Source organism: Vespula vulgaris, chromosome 7, assembly GCF_905475345.1.
Source record: "Vespula vulgaris chromosome 7, iyVesVulg1.1, whole genome shotgun sequence".
Taxonomy (NCBI): domain Eukaryota; kingdom Metazoa; phylum Arthropoda; class Insecta; order Hymenoptera; family Vespidae; genus Vespula; species Vespula vulgaris.
In genome coordinates, this window is record NC_066592.1 from 6,716,856 (window position 1) to 6,739,387 (window position 22,532).

The 22,532-nt window shown below is 34.1% G+C and overlaps 1 protein-coding gene across 12 annotated transcripts in view; it reads left to right on the plus strand.

Moving 5' to 3' along the window:
* The window catches only part of LOC127065368 (cAMP-specific 3',5'-cyclic phosphodiesterase), a 179,516-nt gene that overhangs the window by 117,667 nt on the left and 39,317 nt on the right, over nucleotides 1-22,532 (plus strand). For 8 of the 12 annotated variants that reach the window (XM_050997593.1, XM_050997594.1, XM_050997584.1 and 5 more), the window contains 5 exons: nucleotides 761-793; nucleotides 2,003-2,023; nucleotides 20,938-21,039; nucleotides 21,282-21,346; nucleotides 21,862-21,974. In XM_050997593.1, the coding sequence (XP_050853550.1) occupies nucleotides 761-793; nucleotides 2,003-2,023; nucleotides 20,938-21,039; nucleotides 21,282-21,346; nucleotides 21,862-21,974 (334 nt within the window). Of the gene's footprint in view, nucleotides 1-760; nucleotides 794-2,002; nucleotides 2,024-6,170; nucleotides 6,346-13,228; nucleotides 14,026-20,937; nucleotides 21,040-21,281; nucleotides 21,347-21,861; nucleotides 21,975-22,532 lie in introns of those variants that run through there. The other 4 variants (XM_050997597.1, XM_050997587.1, XM_050997588.1 and 1 more) reach the window with 4 other exon arrangements.

Here is a 22,532-nt window from a genome sequence, read left to right on the forward strand (position 1 = left end):
CCTTCGTCATTGATTTGTTTACATTTGTTCCTTTAACATAATCGATAAACGAGGCCATTTAAATCACGTGATAATAATCCCTTCGTTGATGTTTCGTATAAAAATTCGCACGCAGCTACGATTGCTCACGCCAAAGAATGTAGATACATCATTTCGATATTTCGAAAGATGCTCGAAGGCCGTTTCGAGCTTCAGAACACGTAAGATTATTTTTCTGTTTTTTTTTCTTTTTTTTTTTTTCTTTTTCTTTTCGTTTTTCTTCGTCATATGTAACGAGAGCTGTATGAAAACAGCCATAAGTGTGTAGCTTAAAAAGTATATTTGTAGCTTTGGTGACGGTGATGCTTACGATATATTTTACATTCGTTTTCATTGATCATACGTTTGTCATTCATCTTTCTTGGCTCGTTTCTACGTAAAAAATTTACATACACGACGATAAGTTTTTCGATTAAGATTCAACTATATACAAAGAAAATTTTTACAAAATAATGTTGTTTGTAAATTTTCTACGTAGAACCAATGAATTTAATATTAGCGATAATTTTTAATCTTACAAAGATTAAAGACTATTAACGTTTCGTTAGTTCGTACATTTTCTTTAACGTGATATCAATGATTGTGTCATGAGTTTTTAAATATGAATGATTTTTTTTTTCCTTTTTTGTCTTTGTAAATTTTCGCTCATTACAAATTATCAATAATCGGTGCGGGGTGTAAAAAAAAAAAAAATATCATCTATGTGATCCTTGGGTTGCAGGTTCAAAGAGACAGAGCTTCCTGTCGAGCGAGCGTATGTAATCGATCCTATTATTTATTCTCCTATTTCATTTGTTTTCTTTACATTTAGACAATACACTTCACAAATCTGATTAACACCCCCCGCCACAATAATCGGTCTTTGTAAATGAGAGAAACATTGTTTCACATTGTTTTTCTTTCTAACACTAAAATTCCAGGCTCATCTCTCTCCTCTCCATATATAAATTTTAAACATGCATGCGAGAATTTTTGTGAAAACGTGAAATTTGATTTTTGCCAGAGTTCGACCGACAATTAACTTGTACCCTTTACTCCCACACTATGATTCACTGTGAACTTTTCATTTTGAGCTTTGTACAAAATACAGAATTCATTTTAATTGAAACTGATGGTAAAAAGAAAAGGTCATGAAGAACTATGGCAATGAGAATTTTTTTTTTCCTTCTTCTCTTTTCTTCTTTTCTCTCTCTCTCTCTCTCTCTCTCTCTCTCTCTCTCTCTCTCTCTCTCTCTCTCTCTCTCTCTCTGTTTTGTCTTTTTCCTTCTTTTTTCTGCTTGTAAGCGCATCACTCTATTTTCACTATTCACATATTCACATTTTTTACTTCTCTATTTATTAATCCCAAGAGTACCTTGTACAGTAGCAAAAATGCACACGAACCAATACCTAATCTATTTTAACACTGCGACACCGCTTTTTTTTTTAATACATAGACTAGATATAATCAATTTTATTAATATTTTATTAACTAACATATTTATGATGCTTGCAATAGTATACTGAGCTATCGAATTGGCAAATGATTAAGTAGTATCGTTGATTAGAGATTAGATAGATATTAATAAGTAATTAGGTTCGAGACTCTGGTGCTGTCGCACGAATTAATAAAATCCGATATATCGTAAATGGAATAAAATTGAAAACAAGGAGTTTCGAACGCTTCGCTAATTATCGGGAAAGTAATTCAAGGCTAATTTTCTTTTTCCTTGTTTTTTTTCTTTTTTTTTTTTTTATAATTCTTTTTTTCACAAGATGTACGAGCTTTTTCGTCTTTATATATATATAAAAAAAAAAAAAGAACGTATTCCATTATCGCGTCCATTGGAATGTCATTGGCTTGTACGCAGTAATGCATAAAAATGAAAAAATTCATAGAAGGAAAGGTGTGTGCGTATATTTTTACAAGCATGTCGGACAAATAGTGGAACGTTGTAAAATAAATGCAAATTCTTATTTTCAGGATATTTACCGATCAGTACAGGTAAGTCCGGCTACTTACGTAATTTAGATGTCCTGCTTTTGCCATTAGAAATAACGAAGGGAAAAATATACAAGGAGAAGAAGGTTCTTTAAGGTGCGTCACATCATTTTACATTTAATTAAGAATTCCAAATGGAACGAACTCTTTTTAAAAGATACACCAAAGAATAATAACCGATGATTAATAATAACGTATTTGCATAGAAAATATGAAAATTATATACGTATGTATGTATACACATTACGTATACGTTATGGTATATGCTTTAGAAAAAATTATGATTAATGATCGATCGTTATTAAAAATAGAACGATGATTTCGTACGATCGGGAAGTTGCGTACGCGATTCTATTACTATTTCGTCTATCTATTTTTTTTTTTTTTTTTTTTTTCTATTGAGAGGAGGAGAAGTGTAAGTATCGTTGTAGTAGCGTAAGAACGAAAGTGCATGGCACGTAAATATTTTTATCTAAAGTGGAGCAAACAAGCAGCCGATGAGGGATTCTCATAGGGCTCTCTGTTATATACGTTTTATATGCTTCTCCTCTCTCCATCTGTCGTTGAGAGGATTATCGGGCACGTTCTACCAAGTGAATCGAATATGCGTTCGACGAAACATCGCCGTCGATAGCTTCGAAACTTTGGAGACTATAAAGTGAGAGAAAGAAAAAAAATATATGTGTGCGTATGTATATATATGTTATATATATATGTACATGTTATATATATATATATATATATATATATAGAGAGAGAGAGAGAGAGAGAATGTTTCATTACTTGACTTTTTTATCGCCTAAGTCTAGATACGTAAATGAGTATTAAAAGAACGAGCTACGCAAACAACGATTTGCTCAATTAACGCTCAATCCTCTTAATTGCAGCGTTCACATGTCAACACTGCGATGTAACAAATCCACGTATCTACAAATGTGTGTGTGTGTGTGCGTGTGTGTGTGTACACATGTTGTATGATTTTCGATCGTCACGCGAGCAGCATTCTAAACATTTTGTTCTCACAGTCTCCGTTCGATTAGAAAATAATTAATAAAAAGTTTTCTTCGGTTCTCAAAGTCATATATTTAAATAACATTTTCATATATCTCGATCGTACATAAATATTACATAGAAAACTAGTTTTCTTATTAAAAAAAAAAAAAAAAAAAAAAAAAAAGAGAGAGAGAAAGAAGAGAAAACAAATATATCATTGCATCAGCTTCGAATTGAGTTAGACGAAACGAATGCAGTGATACGACTCGTTATATAGTCAGCCGAATGACGAAGGACCATAAGTAAATACGTATTGTAATACGTATGGTACGTCTTGCGTCATTTGCGATTTCATCTTCGCGTTAAATAATTGACGACGAGTTTGCTATGCTACTGCGTTTCTTCTAAGATAGTAGGTACGTACTTTTATAACTCGTAAAATGAGGTATAAAAAAGAAAGAAAAAAAAAAAAATGAGAAAGAAAAGAAAAGCAGCCCATCGAAATTAACTTCGGCGAGTGGCCGTAATTCCCGCAAGGATTTTACACGACACCGAGTTTACTGGCCTGTTGGTATTTTTTGCGATCAGTCACAAGCCCGTAAACTACCACAAAGCAAATGGTACTTGCAACGTGACGTCAGCGATCTTAACTCGGCGAATATATCTCATAAGTAGCTAATTTCGAATCGATCCATTTTCCTAAAGTGCGATATGTCTCTATCTATCATTCTCTCTTTCTCTTTTTCTCCTTCTTTGCCTTTCTCTTCTTATCATTAATAAAGAGAACAACGTTCTTCGTAGGTAGAATAAAGTTTTTGATCGATTTGAATAACGTTCGAATTTTACGACGTCTCTCATTTATCATCGACGATTAATAATTAAGATTAATAAACTTTATCGCGATATATTATCGCGATTTTCTTACGTTTCTTTTAATTCCCTACAAAAATTCAATTGGAAAATAATTCTTGCTTTTCAATGTCTTACGTAAAACTCGTAATATGTACAATATTATGCGCATACCGTTCTACGTGACGATCGTACGAACGATCGAGAATATGAAAAGCTGTTAAAGCATTAGGAGTCATTAACGTAGCCAGGATGACCTAATCAAGCAGACTCTTCTATCATGGAACATCGTTAAAGTTGACCTTTTATTACTTAAGTTCGTTCTCCTACGGACACGGAGACGCATATTTTTAATGAACGATGCTTCGAGAGGTTTATTAAGAAATATAAGTATCTACGTACATCTATAAAACATTACAAGGTCGTTCGATTTTTAAGGACTAAAGTTTTTTCATTACACGATGCGTACGATCGCGATGATATGTATTTATCTAATCGATGAGAAACTTACATGTGTACAGTGTGTTTACATAAGAAACTTGATAACTTGGCTCGTGCTACCGATTTCTCTGTTAACCACGCTCTTTCTTTCATTGTATGTGAATTCTCATTTTAGTTATGCAGTAGAATTAATAAAACGTTTGTTCGTTTCATTACAATGTCAGAGTCACGATATTACTGACACGATACACCGATATTATTACACACGATAGTGTCATAGTAACTTACAAACGCAATCTTTGTTCATTTAATATCTGCTCTGGAGAAATAAACACGTAACCGAGGGAAAACGATCGAATGGTATTAATAGAAAAAACAAAGAGAAATAGGTTCGCACGTTTTTCTTCTTTACGTAACGAAATCGTGATCGTGATAGATAAATTAAAACTCTTATATTTCTATCGTTATTGAAATTTCTTATCACTAGTTCGTGAAAATCGATTATAAAATGAGAAGTTAAGATAAGTTTGACGAGAGTTCTCTTCTTCCAAAGCAATGAGAAAAGCCCGAATCGATTAGAATAATTGATATCCATAATTTCGTACGAAAATTCGAATGAAATTTGTCCAAATTTTTTTGTTGGAAGAAAGTTTGAGAAATTCGTATAATACTTTTAGCGGTAACTTTTTCAAGCATGAATAATAGTACTCTCTCTCTCTCTCTCTCTTTCTCTCTCTCTTTCCTCTATTTTTCTTCCTCTCTCTTCATCTGCATTTCTATTTTCTTTTTTCTTTCTCTTTCCTTTCTTCCTTTTACTAATTTTTGAAAGACACGAATAATATCTACTTACTATTTTATTTTTCACGATTAAAAAAGGAGTGGATAATAAAATGCGAGCGAATAACAAAAATGAACGTGGTCGATTAGTTGGGACATTTTAACGTTTTCGACGTGGTTAATGCATCGTATTCGTGTAAACTGGCTCATGAATTTTTTGTTAGAGAGGAAATTACGGTCGGTTTGCTAAGACGATGACTTGCAAAGGCGATCGTTTCAAAGAAGAAAAAGAGAAAAAAAAAGGAAGAAAGAAAAATCGTCGCACGATTGAAACGATGGTAACACGTCTCGATGTTTCTTTCATGAGCTATAACTTAAGATTCTTTGGGATTTCCGTGGGGCTTCGTTGATCCGTGATAAAAATGAAAAAAAAAAAAAGGAAAAGGAAAAGAAGAAAAAGAAAGAAAAAATCCCGTCGGAAAAGTAACGTTTTCTTTTGGTCGAGTATCGTTGAATTCGTAACATCGGGAACGAGAAATAGAAAAAAGAAAAAAAAGAAAAGAAACAGCAATCCACTTTGTTTTCATAATTCCCTTTTGAATTTACGGGTATGTTTTAACGTCATCAAGAAGATGATGCAAACGCGTTCCCATTACGTTTCCGTTTCATTAGATTCGCCAGTTGCATCAATGAACTTTGCTTTGATCATGTGACAACGTAGGAACATGTGTTACGTGTCGCGAATAAACGTGTTTGATTGGTCGCCCATAGGAAATGAATAATTTCGGTCAGTCGAGGTTGGAACGTAGTAGCCGATTTTCCGATGCGTTAGTGGTTAGAGTCTCTTTCTTCGTTTTCTTTTTCCCTCTTAATGACGAGTAATGGAAAGAGGGAGAAAGAGAGAGAGAGAGAGAGAGAGAGAGAGAGAGAGAGAGAGAGGGGTGGGGGAGATAGATAGAGAGAGAGAGAGAGACTGAGATAGAGATAGAGACATGAAGAGAAGGGGACGACTGCTGATGATCATGCAGAAAGGACAGCGAGTGAGTAGAGTGAGAGAGAGAGAGAGAGAGAGAGAGAGAGAGAAGGGGAGACGATGCGCGGTTACAACGCGCATGCTTCCCGCGCAAATCGTGAACCCACATCCTACTCCCCCTTCTCTTTGTCGTCCCTACCCCCACGAGAAATCTCTGCGAAACCAGAACACCCCGGCCAGTATTCGACATCGCGGCAAACACGAGGTGTTTGACAACGCTCATCTTATATACGTACGTTTTATCGTGTCTCATTCTCTTTCTCTCTCTCTCTTTCTTTCTTTCATTCTTCAGCATTTTCTCCACCCCGAAGAAACTATATTTGTTTGCGTCATCCACTGATCAAAACTCTCACTATCACGTCGTGATATACGTCGACACATACATATACTCATACTTCTTCTTTTCTCTCTCTCTCTCTCTCTCTCTTTCTCTTCTATATCTTCTCTCTTTCTCTCTCTCTCTTTCTTTCTCTTTCTTTCTCTCTCTCTCTCTCTCTGTCACTCTCTCCCCCACTCGATCACAGTCGGTCGGTGAACTTAGGCTTATCGCGCGTCGATCGACAATCGGGTCGTGCCTTCCTGCTCGTAGCTTTTCTACTTGTGGATATATATATATATGTATATAGACACATACACACATACAGAGAAAGACACACACACACATAAACATACATATATTTGAAAACGAGTTTGTTGATTAAAGAATTTTAGAAGGAATTCAGATTCATTGACGACGCTGTTGAAAGCATCTTCCTTCTATCTGTTCATCCGTGTATATGCGCGTGTGTGTGTGTGTGTGTGTGTGTGCGTGCGTGCATACTTACGTGTATATGCTTGCACGCTCGCGTGTCTACTGCTTCTAAATTTATAAATGTGTGCGTAAAAGATGTACATAAAAAAAAAGAGTCCTAAAGACGATTCGTCGTTAAAAATTTTCAATATTATTTATTACCATTCGCTTATTATTACTCGTTCGATTCAATAAGATTTTATCTGGACTCTCAAGGGGCTCTCGTGATTCGTGATAAGTACTATCGTTCCTGTTCGTTCCATATCGAGGACGATTTTATGAATTACCGTTGTAGATGTAATGAAAGAAGTTGCTACTTTTTTTCTTTCTTTCTTTCTTTCTTCTTTCTTTCTTTTCTTCCTTCCGTCTAACGGTATTTAAATACGTACTCGTTAATCAACTGAATTACGTGAAATGACGAACTTTCTGTTAGGAAAAGCTAGTAGGAAGTTTTCCCCTTAAGCATGGAATATCGACTAACTTTTGTCAGTTTACGTTAGTTTGATTTTCCGACGGACAGTTTCCATCGATGGGAAAACCGGTTGCTCGAACGACTTTACTACGGTTCTGTTATATTGACAGGCTAAACACTATGGCAAATGAGGAACAACGTGGTATCTTTTGTCGAAGGGATTAGTAAAATCGATGGAGGGACTTGTCTATAACGAAGCAAAATTGTTCACTTCGATTCACTTTAAACGGATTGACTAGTTGAATATTGAGTTTGATGATAAAGTCCCCTTTTCCTCCCTTTTCTTCCCCCTTTCTCCTTCCCACCACCCTTTCCAATAATAAACTATGATGGTTTCTTCTCGTGTAATTAAAATAGAAACGCAATGGTTTTCCTTTAATTCGTTTATTCATCTGGTATGTTCCTTAACATTTCTTTTTGTTTCACACGAGATTTCGCTCGTTTTTATTTTTTTCATTCGACGAATTGAAGGGTTAATTCCCCTTTAGGGAAAAGGCTGGCAATCAGATAGGAGACTGAAGTTTTATCGATAAGGGAGAATGGGATAGAGGCAATTCGATAACAGGAACATTTCGTTTCGAAGGCTGTCGTTGGTATTACGTTTCGCTTTTTTATCTTCTTGCTAACGAAAGTCCATTCTAGAAATCGTTTGTTTTGAAGAACGGTTATATTTTTATATATATACACACACACACACACACACACATACACATACTGACACGTATAATACGTATGTGATGTGTGTGTGTGTATATACGTCATGTATATATAAGTATATACGATAAAAACGAGCTACGTATATACGATAAATACATCGTTGTTATTGTTATAATATCGTAAGGATATAATAAAATTAAAGTAATAAAACGATGCTCGGTATTCGTAATATAGAGATTTTAGAGATTCCATTATAATCAACAGAAATCGATTATACCGTGTAAAATTCGAAATACTTCTCGCATTCGTATTTTCCTGATTATTCTTCCTCGAAATTGAAGCATCCGTTTAAAGAGATTCTCGTAGAAATTTCGTCACAGAGAAACAAACTTTCTACGTTATTTCGTGATTATTTTTTTGTTACACACACATACGTACTTATATATCTTTATTTCGTGTCGAGGTCTCCTTTCATAGATACGACTTCCTTATCGATGAACCCGTTACACCACGAGGACTTTAACTCGCAATCGGATTTCCTTATCGATGACGTTAGTGACATCTTATCGACGATGATGCTCTCGTGTAAACTCGTTTATGACCCTCGAAATGAGCGATCGTATATTTCTTACTTTACATCTTTCACGAGAAAATGAAAAAAATAAGAGTTCGATTGCCAAACTTTCATTATTATGACTGACTTTGTAAATCGATGATGAAAGAAATAAAGCATACAAATTTAGCTTAGTCTACACTGCTCGAGCTTCTTTCGAAGCTTAGGTGGTCGACATGAAAACTTTCATACGAATCGTAGAGCTAAACATAGGTTGGTTTACATAACACAAGCACAGTTTCGAATTATAGTTCAGAAAAAAAAGAAAAGAGGAAGGAATGCTCGTATTTTCAGTATTTTTCTCTTCTCTTGTTTTAATTTTGTTTTCTCCTTTTTTTCTTTTCTATACCTTTTTCTTTTTTCTTTTCTTTTTTTTTTCTTATCGTATTCGATCACTGATCTAACGTGTTATCGGTAAGTAGAAGGATGAAATTTGTTGATCTCATTTATCGATGATGTTCTTAAAGATTTCATTGATTTTTTTATTAATTCTTGTGAAGAGAAATCGGAGAATAAGAAATCTGAAATAAAACGAGAGAGACAGTGATTTCTTTCGCGAAATATAACCGAGAGAAATTCTTCGCGGTTTACGTCATCTTCTAACGTCACAAACCCTAGACAGAACCATAAAAGGTCGATCGAGTATCCAGTTTACTTACGGAGTACAATTTTCTCACTCGTAAAAGTATCATCCGTCTTTTTCTTTCTCTTTCTGTTTTGTTTTTTCTTTTAATTCTTTTTCTCCCATCTCATCGTGTTAAATAAATTCTTCCCATAATCGATTTTCTTCCTTTCCCCGTTCACACAGCGAGTTTAATTCCCACTTGCTTTTCTTGTCTTCTTAGTTATTCGAGAAATGAAGGGAACCTATCGCGTTATATTTTTAACCAGAAATAATTTTCACATTGCGTGCCTATACCGACAGTCAATAATAATAGAAGAGATTCCATCTATTTCGTACTATTCTATTCGTATATGAGAAAAATATGATTCGATGTCATATATTTTTATACGTGTCCGTGTATGTATCGTATCCGTGAATGCAATATCGTGTTAACAACGCGAAATTGACGGTACATCTATGTTTTGCATTTTGTTAAAGAAAGGAAAAGAAGAAAAAAAGGAAAAATAAAAGAAGAAAAAAAATAACAAGACGATATTAACGAGATCACGTTATCAATCACTTGTTATAAGTATACACATACATTCATGTCAATGGAAACTATACACGCATATATTTTTAAATGACATCTTTTTTGCTTGCTTGTTTTCCTTGAGGAACTAATTAATGAGAGAGAAAAAGAGAGAGACAGAGAGAGAGAGAGAGAGAGAGAGATGTTATCTCATATAGCATTTATCATAGATAAAAAAAAAATTCTACTTGTGTTGCAATTCTTCTACCATTTTATTTTTTTCTTTCTTTCTCTGTCTGTCTGTCTGTCTCTCTCTCTCTCTCTCTCTCTCTCTCTCTCTCTCTCTCTCTCTCCCTCCCTTTCTCTCTCTCTCTCTCTCTCTTTTTCTCGGACAGACTGCGATTTTCTTCGTGAAGGACGTCATAAAAATAGCGTTCTCGTGGTTCTTGAGTTCAAAGTACGGAAAGAACGAAATATTTCATTTTCTTTATTCCCTTTCTCCGTTCACACGTTCAATTCTTATCTCACCTGAATTCGTTTCCATACTACCGAAATACAATGAAAATATTTCGATCACTATTATTATGTAACGTGTTCGATCTAAACTCGTTTCATTTCCTGAACTTTTCTTCGTACAAAGTTATGTCACGCGATAAATGTATTCAAACACATAAAATACCATAGTACACACTTTTATTTATTTATTTATTTATTTATTTATTTATTTAATTTTCTCTCTTTTTTTTTTTTTAATCTCTTTCGCCGTCTAACAGAAATGAGTTAACAAACATATTCTGTTACGGACATATTTCATTCCACGCGTGACAAGTGATCAGAACAAAGAACAAGTAAATCGATAATAACGATATATATATATAATCTTATAATTAGTATTTATTTCCAATGGAATTTTTTCTTTAATTTTACAAAACACTCTACGGATTTTTTGTTTGTGATAACGTATTAAAAAGGTTTTACGATCTTTCTCGCTCTATCTGTCTCCGTCTTTTTCCTCTTTTCCTTTTACATGGAGCACAGAGTGCTTTGCGAAAAGAGATTTAGCTTGGAGTCTCAAATCGATCGAATAATTTCGTGCGCGCAATATATCGAAGCTTACAAAGCTGGGTCAAAGGTAATAAAAGAAAAAGCCGGTAATACCTATATGTGAGAGAGAAAGAGAGAGAGAGAGAGAGAGAGAGAGAGATAGATAGAAGTAGTATTAGTCCGATATCAGCCGACGCGACATTTTCACTTCGAAATGGAAACTTTTCGCTTGCTTTTGGATTTAAAGTTCTGCTTACGATATCGAAAAAATCATTAGAATCGTTAAATCGGAGAACGAACTTTGATCGACGCCGAACGCACGTAGACATTTACTTTATTATTAGATGTTTCGAAATTTTTTACCAGTGACATTTACTACTTTTATCTCTCTCTCTCTCTCTCTCTATCTCTCTTCGTTTTTTCTCTCGTTTTTTTTTCCTTGTATCCTCATTCACGTCTTCAAATCCTTAGAGGAAAACTTTGTCACGTAGGAACGTTAGGTACAAACATATACCATGGAAATCTTCAAAAGGAACCGTCGTTTTTACGTTAAAGCTGACTTTATCACTTTCTATGTCTATCTCTCTGTCTCCTCTTTCCGTCTTTTTACAACGTACAACGTGATTTAGGTCCAATATAGAATCGAAATCGATATAACGAGCGCGATATACTCGAACGTTTCTAAATTTATCGCCGAGGATAACTCGTTGCGTTTGGACTATTTCAGTGTCACGTAGAAATGCATTTTCGTGTCAATTACTACTTTACTCGAATTGGTACGATCGAACGATCTTGATCGAAATTTACAAGATTTATATTTCCGATAAAATCATTTGTTTTTCCGTTTCTCTTTTTCTCTCTCTCTGTTTTTCTTCTCGATTAGCTATTTACACGTTATATGTATAGTTCTTTTTATATATTATTTTTACATTTGTCCTTCCATCTCTTTTTCAATAGAGAAACGATAGAATGGAGTTTCCGAGAAAAGAATGTTCGCACACAACAAAAAGTTTCGTTGGTCATTAACGATCGCATTACTCTTATCAAAAGAACGACCTTCGCAATTGGAAGCTTTTTTAGTTTTCTTTGAAAGCTCTATGGAAGACTCGTGAGAAAGCCTCGCTTGATGTATTTTTTATCACGAAGCTTTAAAAGGAAACAAGCTTCTGGAGTCTTCGCGTAACCCTATTGGTTAAATAAGGAGTTCTTCATTTGAAAGCCTTAGCAATTAAATAAAGAACGTGATCTATCTCTCAATGACACTTAATCCTTAGAAGAGAGTAATAAGCTTCTTCCTGTCGTTAATATCTAATCCTTGAATTAAATTTACTCGTTAAGCTCTTTCAATACATCGTTTTAGAACGAATGAGCTTGAGGACTCGACGTTAGTTTCATAGGAATCGATACTTGCAAGAAACAAATCGTAAATGCAAGAAAAGCAAATTGCTAGACGTAGGACTTTCCTTTTTGTGTTTTCCTTCTGAAATCTTTCATTTGTCTATCCATTTATCTTTGTCTCGTCTACGTGCCTCGGAACACGGAACGCGGAAGCAAGAAGTCCAATTTTATCATTGCCATTGCGTTTAAATTTTAAGATGAAGAGATCGTCGAGCCAACCCGAGCAGTATCCCGGGGACCAGCCTAATTAGTTTCATTTGGATAAGTTGGTACTTGTCCCAGTTTAGAGTGGTATGCGACACATGAGAGAGGGAATGAGATCACGAGAAAATTACGCTACGTCGTTTCTCATTTCCCGATGTATTTTCAATGTCGATTCTTACGACATATTCTCGGATTTGTTATGCGAGATACGAAGAATAAGATGAATAAGGAATTTTCATACAATAATTATCAAAATCGATTGCACGTATATAGACGTATATTCATACATACACATACACAAACGTTAAAGATATTCGATCGGTATAGACATATCATAATCACTCGTTCAACAACAGCTTCGCATCGCATTTACGTTCTTTCTCATAAAGATATCTCATCGTTCGTAGTCATTTCCTTCGCACCCACGCTTCTTTCTAATCGTCACGATCTATCGTGATTGCGATCTTCGCATCAGACGATTACGACGGCGGAACGAGCAAACGTTCGCTTCGTTCGTCTCCTGATTCAAAGGACAAGCTAGTATTATCCAATAGGGCAGCCTTGTACGTAAACCGCATCGTCGTGCTACATGGGAACCACGTCTGTGCATTTCGTTACTCGAGAGAAATTCAACTCGACGAGTCGGAATAAAACGATGAACGTAAACCCGACCATAATCATTGTAGAAACAAGCTCGCTTTTTCCCTTTTATTCCTTTACATCGTTTATCTTTTTTTTTTGTTTGTTTTATTATTTTTGTATTTTTTTTTTCTTTTTCTCTTTTTCATAAGAACGAATTTGTAGTGTTTAACGAAAAGTGAAAACTTTCGAGGAACCGTCGTGATCATCGTGATCGTCGTTAATAAAGGATAAAATACACACGCATGCACACACAAACATATATATATGTATATGTATATATGTATTCATAAGATTGACGGAAAATACAATAGACGCGTACGCAGAGAAAGAAGAAAGAAAAAGAAGAATTCTCTCTTTAATCGGGAAAGTGCCGATCGATAGGAAAAACCTTCACCTATAATCCCTATCGATTATATGTACCGTTCTCTTTTTTCTCTCTTATTAAAATAACAACAACGAAAAAAGAAAAAGATGGAAAAGAAAGATCGATAGTATGATCATCGAAAGGAAAAATCATTATTGAATAAAGGAAAATTAATAGAGAAAGAAAAATGAAAGAAGAAGAGGAAAAGAGGAAACGAAGGATGTTGCTCGTTGATCGTTGGTAATGGAAGAGCTGAGACATAAAGAAAATTTTGTTTCAACGAAGAAGAAGAAGAAGAGGAGGAAGAGGAAGAAGAGGAGGAGATAGAATAGACAGAGGAAATAAGTTCAATAAGTTTCGGCCTAAAGATGTCCGGTTCAAGTGGCGGCCTGATCGACTTCTCAGCTACTACGGGAGGCTTGAAAAGATGTGGGGGTGGCATGAGTTCGCCATCCTTGGGGGCGGGAATCGCAGTTGGTGGCGTAGCTGGCGGTGGCCTACCGAGGACCTTGTCGACCTCGGCCCTTAGAGTTCGACCGCAAAGGAGAGCACTATTTTGGGAACAGTGTTTCGAGACGCCCTCCAAAAGGGACTTGTAAGTCGTTAAAAACAACGCTCGAATTTAATCGATTGACCTTTTTTTTCCTCTTGTTGTTTTCTTTTTCCTTTTTTTTCTCTCTCTCTCTCTCTCTTTTTTTTCTTTCATTTATTTTTCTTATTCTTCATTTTCTTTGATATTGGTTGAAATGAAAACGAAATTACAGAACTGTCCGAAATATAATATAATATCTAGTATTAGGGTTTGATTGATTTAATAAATTAAAGGGATGTATCATCGGGTTGTTATAAGAATACATAGGTAAGATAATCAGTGTTGTTTGACCTATCGTGTGTGTATATATATGTATATATAAATTCACTTAACTATTTTTGATCGGCCTATGTCAGATTCAATTTGCGCACTTGCAGTCTCTTATTATTTAAAATTAAATTTTGGCGTGATTTAATCACCGTGTACCGTTTTTGCTCTATTGAATCTCAAGGTCTACTCGAAACATGTTTTCTCGATTCTGTAGTTCTGGCAGGAACTTGGTAAAGCATGTATTTTGTGGCATTATTTCAGGAGCAGAACTTTCGAGGAAAATCCTCGCCAAATCGTAGATACTTAACCGTTCGTTAGCGTTGCTTCGTCGAGCGAAACGTCGAACGCGATTTTTTGCGATAAGCTAAACGACGTGGACAAATCCACGTAATAGATCATTCTCTCTCTCTCTCTCTCTCTCTCTCTCTCTCTCTCTCTTGCTCTCTCTTGCTCTCTCTTGCTTTCTCTCTTTCTCGATCATTCCTTTTGGAGTATAGCCAGGTGTTGGTACCGTGCTTTTCGCTTACGAAACGAATTATGTTGGCGTTACCTTTTCTAAAAGCCCTAGGATGTTAAACGAGTCGTTCGATGTGTGTGCTGCTTGGTTCTCGAACGAGAATAAACAAGATCGCTGGGCATTAGATCAACGATGAATGGAAACTAATGAGAGCAGAACTCGACGAAAGGATAAATAGATAGATAGACAGACAGATAGATAGATAGATAGATAGATAGGTAGGTAGGTATAGGTAGATAGATGGATACTAGTAGCTATATATTCCTATATATCTATACGTATATTCAGAATCGCAGACGAATAAGCGAAAGCTTTTCTCTTTTTTTCCTCTCTCTTTTTTTTTTTTTCTTTTTTTGAAGAGAATGAAGAAAAATTGAACGTTAAAGCGCGTATATCGAAAAATTATTATAGCTATAGCCCGTAACGACATTTTGTAGTTTTAACCATTTGTTCTTCGAGCGAAGCTTTAATACTGTTTCCTAAATTTCAAGGTATTAACGTTCGTTAAGGTAATTCATTGTTCGCGACTTTAATTGCGATCGTTTCTTTAGGCGAATCAAAAGCTTTGATATAAGTTAGAATTATTTATACGTTTCTAATAAAATTGATAAGTTATTATTTTTATCTTTAGGTTTATATAGGCATGAAAATACGCGTTTCTGATTTTCACCACTTTCATATCGATATACCCACGAAAATAAGCGTTTCCGAATTTTCCGATCTCATAGATATCGTTCGTATCAAGATTTTTCCATTTCCATGGAAAATATTGAGATATTTGAGATTTTTATACCCGTCGTTCTTTTCCTTTTTTTTATTTTTATCTTCTCGATAAACAAGTATTTCAAGATACGTATGTAACCTTACGAACGAAGTATTCCTTATTTATCTTGTCGATAGGACAAGACAATCGTTCTTATCAGGAATTTATTTTTCATTCTTGATCTAGCAAAATTCGACAGTATAACTGGTCCAGCTATGAAAGATTCATGCTCGCTTGGCGGCCAAAGTGTCGAACTTTCTTCGGAGTATGCAATTTTCTACTACGTGGGAATTTAAAAGGAGCTTAAAGGAAATCGAGTATAAACGTGGTCGAAATATCGATATCTTCTTTCTTGATACTTCTTTTTCAAATATAGAACTGAATATTCACGGCGTCACGTAATCCTTTCTATCTCTCTTTCTCTCTCTCTCTCTCTCTCTCTCTCTCTCTTTCTGTTTCTGTATCTCGTTCGAATAAATAGAAACTTCTTTCTACGACTTGCAAGTTTTCATCCTTTTCTTTTATAATCATTAAAGAAGGATATCCGATCAAATGTCGTAGCGAGCAATTTGTTATCTCTGCTCGTCTGCTTGCATTTCACGTTTTCTTTTTTTTTTCTTGTATTTCTTTTTTTTCTATATCACTCCCTCGATCGCTACAATTTTTTGCTGGTAGGAAAAATACTGATTCTATATCAAATTATTTATACGTGTTTTTCTTTTTTTCTCCTATTTTTTTTTTTTGTTGTTATTCTTTATTTTTTCTTTCCTTCTTTTTTTCTTCATAGATTCACTTTTTGTCGATAACAAGTTACGATAGCCTCGATAGCAAGAAATAAAATCGATCGGGTTTAAAATCGATTAGGTATTCAAAGAGTACATATAATCGAGGTAGAAAATTGATAGAAAACTGTTTAAAGATATGAATTTTGTGTGAAACATGCGAAGGGATTCGAATGATCGAAAGGAATATTGAAAATTCATTAAAATTCGTGATTCAAGTAAGCGCGAAGAGTTAAGTCGAATGTCAAGTCGAGCGGAATAGCGAACGAATCGTTTAACGTCATTTGAGCTCATTTAATTCGCTCCAATTTTTACCTTGAAAGGAAGACATATTCTTTATATTTTCTCTCTCTCTCTCTCTTTCTCTCTCTCTGTTTTCTTTCTTTATATAAAATCATATTACGCGGTAAGAGCAAACCTTTCAACGAGATATCCGAAATTCAGGAAGATGTTGAATAAAAGAGTAACGATTAACGGAAGAAGAGGAAAAAATTTATGATCACTTTTGATCTATGTAGGAAAAAGAAAATGAGGAAGCAAAGATGAAAGAAAAAGAGTAAAGAGTAGATTGATAGATGAACTTATAAAGAGAAAAAGAGATAGAGATAGAAATAGATAGAGATAGATAGATAGAAAGAGAGAGAGAGAGAGAGAGTTGCTATGTACGAGAAGCTTATACATTTTGTTCGAGCTTGGCCTTTAGTTTACGAGGTGACCTAGTTGGGACTGCTAGCTCTCTCTCTCTCTCTCTCTCTCTCTCTCTCTCTCTCTCTCTCTCTCTCTCTCTCTCTCTCTCTCTCTCTCTCTCTCTCTCTCCCTTTCGCTCGTATAGATGCATACTTGCAACTGTATATCCCCCCCTCCATTTCTCCCTAGAAGTTAGAGGTGTGCCATATTGATCGAGGAAACTACTATTACGGCAACCACTTGCTACCGTGTCGGATATGAAAGAAAGCATTCAATGGGACGTCACAGTTTAAGTAGACGTAAGAAGGACATAGGAGATAGAACAGTTCACTTGATCAAAGAGAGATAGACAATTTGTCGTTCGACTGAGAGGCCTCTCGGTCGAGATTTTCCTACTCGTTTTTCAATATCGTTATATATAATATATATATATATATATATATATATATATATATATATATAAATATATATTTTGTTCGTCAATTTGTCAGGAAGAATTGAGAAAGACGAATTTGTTGTTAATTATAGATTTAATTATAGAAAAAGTGAATGTTATTATTTTTTTTATATTTCTTTGTGTATTTATTAGGAAGAATTGAGAAATTCGGATTTATTCGATTTAGTATAAATTATTTATGTAATATAATTATAGAGGAAATATTATATACCTCTCTCTTCTCTCTCTCTTTCTCTCTCTCTCTCTCTTTTTTGATGTATCTTTAATAATGAAGGAAACTATATTCGAGTAAGTATTATAGTTCCTTTAACGACTCTACAAAGTTAGATAGTGACTGACGCGAGTTTGAGTTGCAAGAAATACGGAAACTCTGTGCTTCTGTAACATCCTCGTTAAAATACATTCCGAAGCGACGTTAAAGATATAAAAAAAAGAGATAAAGTATAACTTTCGTCGCAATTATTATCTCTATATTGATTTTTTCTCTTCTTTTTATTTTTTTTTATGTCTTTTTTTTTACCTACACACACACACACACACACACACACGCATATATGTATCTATTTTTCACACGTCGAGTCATTACATCCTACGCACGCTTCTCTTTTTACGCGACGAGAAACTTGCCAATTATGAACGTAAACTATACGAGAGGAAAAACCACACAATATTCGCTGGTAATTTCAAACTCATAACCAATTAGTGAGAACGAACTAATTAATTAATCAGCGTTAATATTATGCGTACGATGATAGGTACGATTTTTTTTTTTTAATTTGATTTAATATGATCTATGGAACGATTTGATAGTTGATAAAATACGTGTTTCAATTTCTCTCTCTCTCTCTCCCTCTCTCTCTCTCTTTGTTTATTACACGACCTATGACCTTTCAAGAATCTTCCTGTGATCTAAATAAAGTGAGAAAACTTTGGATTCCAATACGTCGACACGTTCTAGAGCTATTCATTTAATTAATTTCGTTATAAAAACGAATTAGAGGACATTACAAAAGTTTGATATCTTTGATGGAATTAATAAACGAGGATTTTCAAAAGAGTATATATCGTTATTGACATATATCGTATAATAATGTTCGTATATTTTTCATTTCTTTTTTCTTTTTCTTTTCCTTTCTTTCGTTATATTTAAATATAGTGAAATAGAAATATATATATAGCGATGTTTCTTTCTTTCGCTTCTATCATATAAATAATCAATAAAACTGAAGTAATGTTCTTAGAATGGACAACCTACGTTGTTTATGCACGAGAGTGTAATCGAATAACAACTTGTCAACGTTAGTGTCGCGTCGGACTTTCTCGAGGTCATAGTTTCTCTTTTCTACGGTCACACGGATTAGATTTGTTGGATATTAAAAAGGAAATGCGACGTAGAATATTACAAAAAAAAAAGGAAGAAGACGCGAAACGTGTCTTTCTATGATTTCGCTATTTGAATTGCGAATAATTTTCATTTTGTTTTTCTGAGTTCATGAATTTTCTCGGAATAGAGAGAAATCCGTTTGTACAACAGAAAAGAAAAAAAGAAAAAAAGAGAGAGAGAGAAGGAAAGAAAGAAAGAAAAAACGAGAGATAATAAAAATATGTATAAGAAAAAGAAAGTAAAAAGAAAACTTTTGCTCCTGAAAAAAAGTTTCCTATGAAATACACACACCATATCGTTTCATACCATCCGTATCGCATTTATTCGCAACCGAGAAAAAATTAGCTGGAAAAATTGTGTTTTCCGGCATAAATTACACGGACGACGATTAGTTCGACTTGTTTAGAATAATAACGCGATCTATTCGACTCTCTGTTCCCCTTTAAGGTGCCAATCTGTTATGCTGATGTTTAAATTTAACTCGAACTTTCTGCGTTTCATTTTAAGCATAGAAAACATATTTTCGCTATTCTAGATACATACGTTAAATTTATGAATGAAATTTGAATTTTACGCTAATAGAAGCTAACCACGCGTTTCTCGTCAACAATTTCAATTTATAATCCCGAAGCGTTTATTTCAACAATCTTTCCAAACGAAATAGATGGTATGTATACACATACATTAACACAACACGCGTACATATGTGTGTGTGTGTGTATATATATGTGTATATATGTTTTTTGTTTTTGAATGATACTTTGCGTTTTGATTACGATAGAGTCGAATCGATATTTTAAATTTAAAAATCTCATTGTAATGGGGAAGAGAGTTTTGAATTTTAACGAGTACATCGTTGTTAAATTTTCATCGAAATGAAAAAGTCGCAAAGGGAAATAGCATCCATTAGATAATTAAATGTGTTACCTCGAACAAAAAATCTATACAACTACGTGCGATTTCCGATGGTCATTGAAATAAAAGCTATTGGGATGATGATCGAAGTGCAAATTAAAAAAAAAAAAAAAAATTAAAAATTAAAAAGAACAGAGAGAGAAAGAGAGAGAAAGGGGACAAAGAAAATAGTTAAATTTAAATGTAGGAGAGAATATAAAGGATATCGCCTTTGTCATGTCGGCGATATGTAACATTAAAGCGTGTGATTTTATTCGAAATTTTATAAACGTAAAAGCGAGAATGATCGCTTTGATGTAAGTATATTGAATTACTATAAAACATTCTTAAACGAGGACCACTTTTAAACGCTTTGGCGGGAATATCTTCGAGTTATATCGAGAAAAAGAGATGTTTATATTCATCGTGATCGTTCCTCCTCTCGACCATAGATGCCGACACTTAAGCCTTCGTGTAATCTTTATCTTGAATTGATGTGTATATATATATATATATATATATATATATATATATGTATATATGTATATACGTATGTATATATACATGAATTGGTGTGCATATATATATATGCAAGGAGCACAACAATACATCTTTTTATTCGTAAGTATGTTGAAATGTAAAATGATGTGACGCAATTCGACAGGTCGATCGGTTGTTATTATTAAAAAAAAAAAAAAATTCGATAACAGTGACATCATGCAAATCTCCTTGTCGCGATTTTTAAATCGACTGCGTTATATGAATGAAAGAAATGCAAGAATGAAAAAAAGAAAAAAGAAAAGAAAGAAAGAACGTGTATAGAAAAGGAGAAGTACTCGTTGAAGCACGTTTGCATCCCATAAAACACAATTCTTTTGTTACGATAATAATAAAAAAAAAAATAAAAGAAAAACGAATAATAATAACAATAACAGTACAAATAATAAAAAGAAAATAAGAAAGAAAGAATAAAATACGGCCGAGGTCACGCTTGCATGTGTTCCATTCGTAGATTTGTATCCTTTCGAAAGGAAGTAGATAGACAATTTTTCGATGATCGACGATCACGCTCTCGAGCGATCCGTTGTCATTCGAGACATAGATATGTATGTAATTTTTTTCAACAACTAGAAGAATCAGAATTTGTTTTTCGTTTTACAGTCATGGAGAGGATCTCATCGTTACGCCGTTCGCGCAGATACTCGCTTCTCTTCGTGCGGTTCGGAACAATTTCTTGTCGCTCACGAATGTTCCGACCAACAAGTGAGTATACCTTCTTTTTTTGTATACATATATATATATATATATATTTTTCATCCGTCGAAAATTGATACATTTATTTGATACGTTTTCTTGATGAGAAAGAAGTTATAAAAGAAAAAAAAAAAAAAAAGAAATTAAAAAAGAGAAAACGTTCGAATGAAAAAAAGAGAAATGTAAAACAGAGGAGTATAGGAAAGTATTACAAAAAAAAAAGAGAATAAAAAAAAATGTATTTTACATAGATCACGAAGGAGTAGCGGGGCGCAGGGTAGCAGTACGCCACAGCCACGGATCCTGGCACCCGGAGGTAAATACCGATTTATATTTTACAAAGTCTCTGTTTAAGAATCAAGAAAAACGAGATAGAATTTCTTCTTTCTTGTTTTTCGATGAGAGAAATAACTTTGGAAATCTTCGGATGATTGCACGTACGATAATCCAAAAATATGTTTTACAGTTCGCACTAACAAAATCGGTGTTTAATTTATTCTAAATGTGAATAATATTTACTGAGCGAATCAGAGATATATGAATTAACAGAAGACAATGAAATTTTCTTAACTTTACGTTTCCAACATTAGTTCGAAGCAATTTTTGCAATATTTTTTAACATTTAGTTTTTAATTATCAGAGTTTATATTTCTTTAAATCGGACATATTGTACGGTACGTGTATTAAAATAAAAACGTTCATACATGCGTTACATGTGTGTACTGAATCGAATAAGATCGAATAATATTCTTTTGTAAATTCGACCATTTTTATTTTAACAATGAAACGTACAAACTTCATTATTTCGGTTTTTCTATTTGAACTTTTTAGAGGAGCCCTACATAAAACTTGCCGTGGAAACGATGGAAGAATTGGATTGGTGTTTGGACCAGCTGGAAACTATTCAAACTCATCGGTCCGTGTCCGATATGGCCTCCCTTAAGGTACGTACACGTTCTAAGCTTTTAAGGATTATTTTTCTCTTTTAAACAACTCTTTCACAAGTACACACAGAAATATATATACATACACGTATTTTATACGGTCGAAAAATTCTGATAAAAATTGTGAAAAGATAGTCCATTTCTTTAATAAACGAAGAGTAATCATTTTTCAAGGATATTGTAAGAGTATATTCGTGAAAAAGATGAAATTACGGGAACGAGTATGAAATGTTATGAGAAGCCCTTTGATATACAACGAGATTAAAATTATCCGATTATACGTAAATGCTCTAAATAAAAATATTACCTAATCACCAAAATCAAAGCTAGTTCCAAACGCAAGAAGATCTACTTATCAAGAACTAAAGCTATGAAAACACGTATTTCGTACTTTTTTAATTGTTTCTGATCAATTAATCATTACGGAAAATTTCATTTCTCTACGTAATACCTATACTTAGAAGAATTACAATTTATATTCTGTTTTATGATAAACTACTTATTTGTTGCAATACTTCAGTAGAATTTCTCGAGACCCTCCATCAAGGATAAATTCGA